The sequence below is a fragment of the Phalaenopsis equestris genome, unplaced genomic scaffold (genome assembly GCF_001263595.1).
Source record: "Phalaenopsis equestris unplaced genomic scaffold, ASM126359v1 Scaffold233263, whole genome shotgun sequence".
NCBI lineage: Eukaryota > Viridiplantae > Streptophyta > Magnoliopsida > Asparagales > Orchidaceae > Phalaenopsis > Phalaenopsis equestris.
In genome coordinates, this window is record NW_018251214.1 from 41896 (window position 1) to 50642 (window position 8747).

Sequence of the window (8747 nt, forward strand, 5' to 3'; positions counted from 1 at the left end):
CCCCAACCCACATAACGAAACTCCCCCGATTGGACAAATTCTTCCGCTCTGCTCCATTGGCTCGCTCCGTTTTGCTCCATCATCTTTCCCTCATATGGTATAGAAGTCATACCTAACATTCATAATAGCTCAAACTCTCACCCATCAACATATCGTCCACTTTGGCCTAATGGCCTCACGGTTTTGTCCTATTTGTGTAACTCCTGTGGAGGTCACTTATCTTGAAAGTGCTCCCACAATAGCATGCTCAACTTTGGAGTTTCTAGTAAAATTCCAATCTACACCAAAAAACACTTTGATATTTAAGAGTTCAGCTTCATTCTATTTAAGAGGTTTCACAATCTGCCTCACTTAATTGACGTCTTGGTCAATACTTTAAATCAGCCCAGAGTCATCTATCAGACAAATAGGATTCTATCATCTGTGTGGTTTAATGCTCTAATACTTTTGTAACAGTTTGAATTGTTATTCATCAAGATATTGTTTGCCTAGGCCTAGGAGCCTCATGATTTTACCCTTTTGGTGCAAGTCCTCAAGAGGTTTCTAATACTTTTGTAATAGTTTGAATTGTTATTCATCAAGATATTGTTTGCTTAGGCCTAAGAGCCTAATGATTTTACCCTTTTGGTGCAAGTCCTCAAGAGGTCACTCATCCTGAGAGTGCTCTTGCAAGAGCATGCTCAACATTTGAGTTTATGATGTAATTCGAACCGTTACACCAGAAAGCACCTTAATATTTAAGAGTCTCTCTGCGTGCTGTGACCCAGTGGTTGCTATCTTGAGTCAATTTTATGCATTTTTTCTTGCCTTTTTCTCGTTGTTTATCACTGTTTTATGTCTGTTAGAAGGCTGTTTTCGGAAGCTCGAACGAGTTTTGGAATGAGAAAAACGCAGGGCATAAGTGCCCAACTGGCATGATCATGACCAGTTTGAGCATGACTAGGCCGTGCCCAGGCGTAGCCACCTCAAGATTGGGCGTGATCATGCCGTTGTATCGAAACTTTCGGCATGACCATGCTAAATTCAGGCGTGACCTTGCCACCGGGGCTGCTTTCACATATGGAAAGGTTTATCTTGCTAAATCGGGACCAAGGCTATAAGAACTCATTTTAGGTCACGAATAGAGCATCTTGGGTGGCTGAAGGCTGGATTTGTAACGAAGTTCGGAGCTTTGAGCTTTCCTTTAGGGTTCTTCCTTGCTTGCCTTAAAAGTTGCGTTCTTCCTTCTTTCTCTTTGTTATTCTTATTTTCCTTGAGAGACTAGTGTATGAGAGAGATGATTTACTGTTGTGGAGAGGACAAGCCGTTCTTGTATGTTCTACTTTTGTGTTTTTCTTGCAACAATGGTTTTTTTGGAGTTGTTTTCATTGATTTTTTCTATAATGTGTGGTTAAGTCTCATTTGTGTCTCTATGATGTAGAGTTAGTGCATTAGTGTGTTTTTTCCTCTTACGTTTTTCCAAGCTTGCATGTTTCTGTGCTGTTGGTTAATTTTTTGGTTTTGATTTACTTTTAATCTTGTCAATTGGGATGTTAAAATAGTTTGTGATACATAGCTTGTTGCCCATCGTACAGTGAAACAAATATGTTAACCACAAAGTGCTGGTAGAATAGACATATCCTAGTTAGGGTTTTGCATTTTAGATAGAGATTAAAAAAATTTTGAGAAACGCTATGGGTTTAAGCAAAACATAACTTTATGGGTTTCTGATTCTTGACAATTATCACCTAGGGGAATATTTAGCAATTTCACGAATCATCATTACACCCACTTCACAGAGACATGAGCCTCATCTCTTTTGAAGAACACTAAGATTTTCTACTTTTTGCTTTTTGCTTTCTGAGATCATGTTTTTGTTTTATGTTTGATGCTTACAATTGTAGGATTTGATCATCATATTGTGATCACACTATGATAGGTTTATGGAACAAGCTAGAGCTTTTTCTATCAAAATAATTTTTAATTCTTTTCTCGTGAGATTGATATGCGGAGTTTAATACTGCATATTTCAATGTTTAAAAGGCTCCATGCATCATAGGTTGCTGACGAGAATCCTTCAGCCAGGTTGGGTTGAGTACCTCTTCTGACAATGTAGATTAAGGAAGACGACATAATCATGGTATCTTGATTGAATTTGTCATCATTTCTCCACCATCCATTTTAAACTCAAAGTGATAAATTTTACAATCTAAAACTCTAAGTCTGCTACTACTATATTTTGAATATTCAAAGTTTAATAGCTAGTCTTAATCGAAAGTACTCTTTTGTTACCAGAAGAGTTTAATTTATCATAAGGGTTTGCGCCTATGTGAAATCTTGAACCCCAAATAAAAAAAGTCCTCACAAAATGAGGGTGAAATCTCTGAGTAGTGTCCTTTCTACAATCCAAGCTTCCTTCTGAAAATTTGACCTAAAATATCAAATGCAAAAGTTATCTCAGCACAAAACGCAGAAATCAGTGCATCAAATTTTTGGAGTCCACATGCAACAATTTTTATCTCCACTTACTATATGAGTAAATTAAAGAAGAGGACTTTTTTATCTTTCTAAAGTTGTAGAATTTTTAGGCAGAAGTCCCGAAATGGAAGTCATGCCGCGAGAATGAAGACCTTTCAAAGATCTTCGATCTTTTCAGAAGAGTTAACATAGGAAAATGTGATGATTGTCTACAGAAATAATCATATAAAGGAAGAGAGATGAAAATCCAAATGATTTCGTATGTTCCCACGACAAGTGGTTTCAGATGGGGTTACCTTTGAACAACCACCAACATTAAGCTTAAAGAGATTAGAAATAGGTCTCTAATCCGTCCAACCAATTTATGAGTAGCCTGCCTAATGAACTTATTGGCATTAATACTGAAATAGAGAACAAAAAAAAATGATTTTGTGTGATGAACGATCAAGCTAATTGTCATCTAAAAGCAGCAGAGGCAAGCTATTGAGTTCCAAGTAATGTGAGGCCAGTTAAACCGGATTTATCCATATTTTGCATCATTACACTCCAACTGTGTGACCAAAGGTTGAAGGTAGGGTTCAAATTTGTTTGTAAGATCACTAGAAGATTACCAAGTTTTGAATAACATTTTATTGGACTTTGTATTTGGAAGGTGAATATTGAAAAAGCTATGTAATAGCTTTGCAATATCTGGGGTATGAATGAATCATTGAAAGAAAGATTCTCAATTTTGTAAGAAATGCACTAAGAAACATTGAAGAGGACTTTTATTTTCAAACTTTTGTTTGTAGACATAAAATCAAGAAAAAAGTTTACTACAGAAAAATGACAATCTCAGAAGCACGGTGCAAAAATGGCTGTCCACCAATAACTCTGGGTCTGTTTGGCGCAGCTGCAGTTGTGTTGCCTTAGGAAACTGCTGCGGGGAAGCTGACTTATTGTTTGCTGCAGCTGTTTGAAAATAGTTGTGGGTCAGCTGTTTTTGGAGAAATGACCATCGTTCCCCTGTGTAGTAATGTTGTTTGTAACTGAATATAAAATAATTTTTTTATTAAACAAATTATTGCTTATGAAATAAATTAATGTTAATTAATAATTAATTAGTTTTATTAATTAAGAAAATTTATATTTTTATCAAATAATTTAAAACTTAAAAATATGTTTTTAAATTAATTAATTAATCATTAAATAGTAATTTATAAATTTATTTAATTATGATTAATTTGAAAATATATGAATTAATCATTAATTATTAATCAATTAAATTAATAAAATTAATATTCAAATAAAAATAAATTAAAACCATCTCCCCATCATCTCCGTTCCTATCAGAAACTAAGCGGGGAAGGCAAAGACAAGATAGCGGCGGACAGAGACCATCGAAACTTCCATCTCTCTCATCCTCCAACCCGTTCCAGTCGTAAACCATTGAGGAAGGTAGCTTGTTTGCGCCATTCTTCCTCTTCGTCGAACAAAACTGGGACAACAGAGGCGTTCTGGCGATGCCTGGGTGCTCGAGCAGCTAGGCTTGTGAATCATGTGACACAAGGAGGAACATGAGTTTCGTTGGCTTCTCTACTGCGATCCACTCGTTACTTTTTCCGAACGCAAAAAATGGAAGGCAAGAGTATTATCGACGAATGGTCTCCACGAACGCGGGACGCGGGGTGTGATCCGCGGCCAACGTTCCTCCTGATTCACGTCCCGACGCGAGCGTAACGTTGCACCAAACAACAGAAAGTCGCGGCGCCTAGCCGCGACGCTCTCCTGCCGCGGTCCCAAACGGACCCTCTGTCTGCAAGTTTCCCAGGCAGATTTAAACGAGAATATATCATTGGAAGGTCTTCAAAATGTTGATGCTGCGAGATCTACATATACCAGTTGATGTGGTATATATATAAATCAAACTGGAGAACGATCGACGAAGTGAAAATAAAACGAGAAAAATCACACCAGAAAAAAAAAAAACAACACAGCGGAACACACAGATTTACGTGGTTCGGTAAATTGCCTACGTCTACGGAGTTGCAGAGGATTTTACTACTTGAGAAATTTACACCAGTCGATCACCTCGACTTACAAGAGGAATCTCTCACTCTTCGTTGCTCTCTCTCTTCTTCTCTCTCTGTTCTTCTCTCTCTATACTGAGATACACCAAAGAAAACTCTACACCTAGATACACCGAAGAAGACAAGCTTACAAGAGAAATAAACCTAATTTCTTTTCTGCCACAAGGCACCAAGAAGAAGTCTAGGGAGAACAATATTCTTCTTCTTCCTTCTTCTTCCTTCTGCCGCAACTCTTCCTCTGCGCCGAGGAAACCTTCCTCTATCCCGAGGAAACCGAAGAACTCAAAGCGTGACTTCTAATCCCAAGGAGTGCCATCCGAAGCTTTTATCACGAACAGGAGGAAGCGAAGAGACGCTTCACTTCACAAAACAGGAAGGCGGGAGTGGTTATTTGCGAAGAGGTGTGACTCTCCAAAGCAAAGTAACCGCCCAAGCATAGTGGACCGAGCTCCACCGTTTCTAACAAATAACTTAAGTCAAGCGCTTCTGAATATAAAGGAATTTTTAAAGTAAGTCTAAACTATTAGTTGAATAGCATACAACGAAGAAGTACTTCATCAATTATAATGAGAAATTTCATTTATTTTGTGCAATGGTCGGGCGCAAAGAGCATAAAGAGACTAAATTTGAGTTCCCAAACCAACCATCATGCCAAAAGAGTAAATTTTCATTAACAAATTCCTCACAAGTCTCTTTTTATCAATCATCCCAAAATTGCAATGTTTTTTTCTTAATCAGGGAGTCTTTTAATTTTGCATTCACAAACATGGATTGAATTCCTTGACAATATTTCAAGAGTCATAGGCTATAGGCTTTGTTTTGCTCGTAGTAACCACCTTGACTACAAAGAAAAAGTGTAAATAAGATCTTATGGACCTCTAAACCCAATCCTCCTTCAGTGGGATAACAAAGGCCTTGCCAACTCTGCTAGCGAATGTTTCTTTGAATGATGGACATTCTTGTAGGACTAATAATAATTTGCTGCAATATGTAACCAGGAAAGGTTCAAATCTATTTGTGATTCCGTGGTAGTTTTGACAGTTCATAGAAAGGACTGAAGCTTACAATCGGCATTTTATTTATTTATTATTATTATTTTTACCTTTCCTGACATTTTAGGTCTATTATTGCTTCCTTAACGTAAGGGATTGACCTTAAATTCTTATACTCACTGCTTGAATTAGTGATCATGCTTTCCAACCATTATTATCCTAAGGGTTTGCTTTCGAGTTATGGTTATCTATTCTTGATGCTATTTCTGGACAACTATTTGTGATATTCCTCTGATATTCCTCTGTATCAACTCATCACTGAATTTCTCAAATTTGTCCTGCAGATATTCAAAAATCCTATAGCACCAGTTGCATTTCTTTTGGTCCTTCTCTTCTCTTGTCAAATCACAGCCTTGACAAGGAATATTGGAAGCCAAGTGGTTTTGCAACATCTTTTTGCTACCAAGGTATCTGTTTTGGTCCATCACATGTTTTCCAAAGGTTTCATCGCTTTCGTAGCTTTCTACTGTACCAAAATGGGTGGTGCTGAAGGGATATACCAGTCACTTATTGTTTGTCAAATACTACTTGGCATGTTAGTTCCATCTGCTACTATTCCCCTTTTTCGAGTGGCGTCATCAAAATTTTTAATGGGTGCCTTCAAAATATCCTGGTATATTGAAATTTTGGCCCTTCTTGCATTTTTTGGGACGATTACAGCAAACATTATCTTCATTGTAGAAATCCTTTTTGGAAATAGCAGCTGGGCAATTAACTTGAGGGAAAGCAGTGGAATTGGTACAATTATCTTGTTTATCTTTCTTCTTGTTGGTTCTACATCCATTTGTTTCACAATTTACCTGGCAGTAACACCGTTGAAGTCTGCAAGCTCCATGCCAGATGGACTGACATCTAGCAGGATTTGTCAGAATGATCTGCCAGAGATTTTTGATGGTATGGAAGAATCTAATCTGGAATTGATAAACGATAATGAAGATATGGAATCGGTGGCAGAAGCCACTTTTGAGAAGTATGTTGGGAATCAATCCGATATGTCAACAATCGAGTACAACCCTGACGTGTCCCAGGCTACTATTGATTCTGATCATGATTCCCAGCTGTCAACTTTTGGCTTTAGTAGTATTGTTGATATTACCTCTCAGTCTTTTGGCTTTAGTAGTATTGTTGATATTACCTCTCCAACATATAATTCAGAAAGTTCAGCATATATGGCAGAAGAAAGATCATCAGATACTAGAAACAAAGATTCTATTGAACCCATACATGGTGAAGAGAACTTCCACCCGCAAACTGCTTTTGTGGAAACTGTTGCTGTGAGTTTGACACCAGAAATATCCTCATACACAGTAAAGGATAATGAGAATGGGGGTGCTCTGGAGCTTCAGGAGTTTATCCATGATTCAATTTCTCCATTAATCTCTGAAAGCCTTAAACCTGTTAATATTGCTAAGGAGGCAAGTAAAGATGGGGGAAATGGCAGTGGAAGCCTTTCAAAATTGTCAGGACTAGGGCGTGCAGGTCGGCGCCAATTTGCAACCATTTTGGATGAGTTTTGGGGTAAACTTTTTGATTTCCATGGGAAGCTCACACAAGATGCTAGCTCCAACAGACTAGACTTCCTTTTGGGATTAGATTTCAAAGCAGCCAATTCTTTTGGTAAAGCAGATACCACCATGGCTGATACGTCCAAATTTTTGTTTCCGGATGCTGAAAAAGGGCAAAACTTCTTACCGAAGTTGAGGGAGTACGGTTCTGCAAACCAATTGAAAGTTCAAGTTGCAGACATACCTTTTGGCTTTCGAATGGGAACTTCATCGCGTAACAATATTTTTGATTCTGCTGAAAAAACCTATTCTAGTTTACATCTGCCACACTGTTCAGATGATAGGAATTATCAACCAGCTACTATTCATGGCTATAAGATGGCCTCTAGTCTCGAAGGGAGAATCAATACAGGCAGAACTTCTTATTCCTCAAGCTCACAAATCCTTCCACCAACGACCAAGTTTTCTGCATCTTATGTGTCACCATTAAGGGATCAGATATTGTATGGTCATAAACAAAATAGGTTTGCTTCCATGGGAACCTCAAGCCTACAAAACCAAGTTTTGTCGAGATTGAACATGGTTCAGGTTGAAAGGCCCTATTTCGAATCCCACTTGGTGGGAACAAGTGAGCATGCTGTTTCCCCTGAATACACTAAAAAGTATCATAGTTCACCTGACATTTCTGCAATCATTGCAACAGCTAGGAACTCCTATTTGAATGAGAGTAAGCAGATCTCTCCTATTAGTCCGCAGACATCTTTTGGTAGAATGGTATCAGAACAATCACAATATTTGAACCCTTTGTCAAGAGCAGGTGTTCCAGTGCCCTTTGATGAGCTCTCTCCCGAGGTTCACAAAGAGTTCTTTCCATCACAGCCAAGTTTGAATCCAGGTGCCAAATCTCTTTTCTCTAGACAACCATTCGAGGAACTGTTTGGCATGGTTGGTAGAGACCCTAGTGGTGGAGATGCAGGGGCAGCAGGAAGCTCAAGTACCACCGTTGCAGAGCCTTTTCCTTATGCAGATTCAGAAGCCAAATTGCTTTATTCTTTGAGATTTTGCATTCTGAACCTACTGAAACTGGACGGATCAGATTGGCTCTTTAGTCAAGGTGGTGGGCTTGATGAGGAGCTGATTGATCAAATAGCTCTAGCAGAGAAATGCCTGCATATTGATTCAAGTGAGATGAGTCAGTCCTTTGCCGATGAATTTCAGTACTTGCCGTCTGATTTGAAGTTAAATTCGGTCAAGAGAAATGAAGAGTCTGATTTTCGTTGCCGTTTAACCTTACCAAAGTGTGGAGATGGTTGTGTTTGGCGAGCAGCACTTGTTGTAAGTTTTGGTGTTTGGTGCATTCAGCGTATTCTAGAACTATTACTAGTGGAGAGTCGACCTGAACTTTGGGGCAAGTATACTTACGTTCTCAATCGCCTTCAGGTAAAATAACAAATTATGTCTAAAACCTTCATGTTATGTAAACTTACCAAATTATAAGAATTATTAAGAAAAAGTTTAAAATAGTTTCCTAAATATTCGTATATAACCAATATAGTCTCATAGCGTCATATTTTTTGTATTAGTTCCTCAACTATACAATTTTTTTTTTTCACTTGACTATACAAAGTTGATCACAATTCAGAAAAGAGATTATTTGTGATGAA

At 38.1% G+C, this 8747-nt stretch overlaps 1 protein-coding gene across 1 annotated transcript in view; it reads left to right on the top strand.

The window, feature by feature from the left end:
* Positions 1–8532, top strand: part of LOC110038606 (protein ETHYLENE-INSENSITIVE 2) — a 44376-nt gene extending 35844 nt beyond the window's left edge. The window contains exons 7-8 of the mRNA XM_020743494.1: positions 846–1067; positions 5863–8532. Coding sequence (XP_020599153.1) covers positions 846–1067; positions 5863–8532 — 2892 coding nt within the window. The remainder of the gene's footprint in view (positions 1–845; positions 1068–5862) is intronic.
* The last annotated feature ends 215 nt before the right edge of the window (positions 8533–8747 follow it).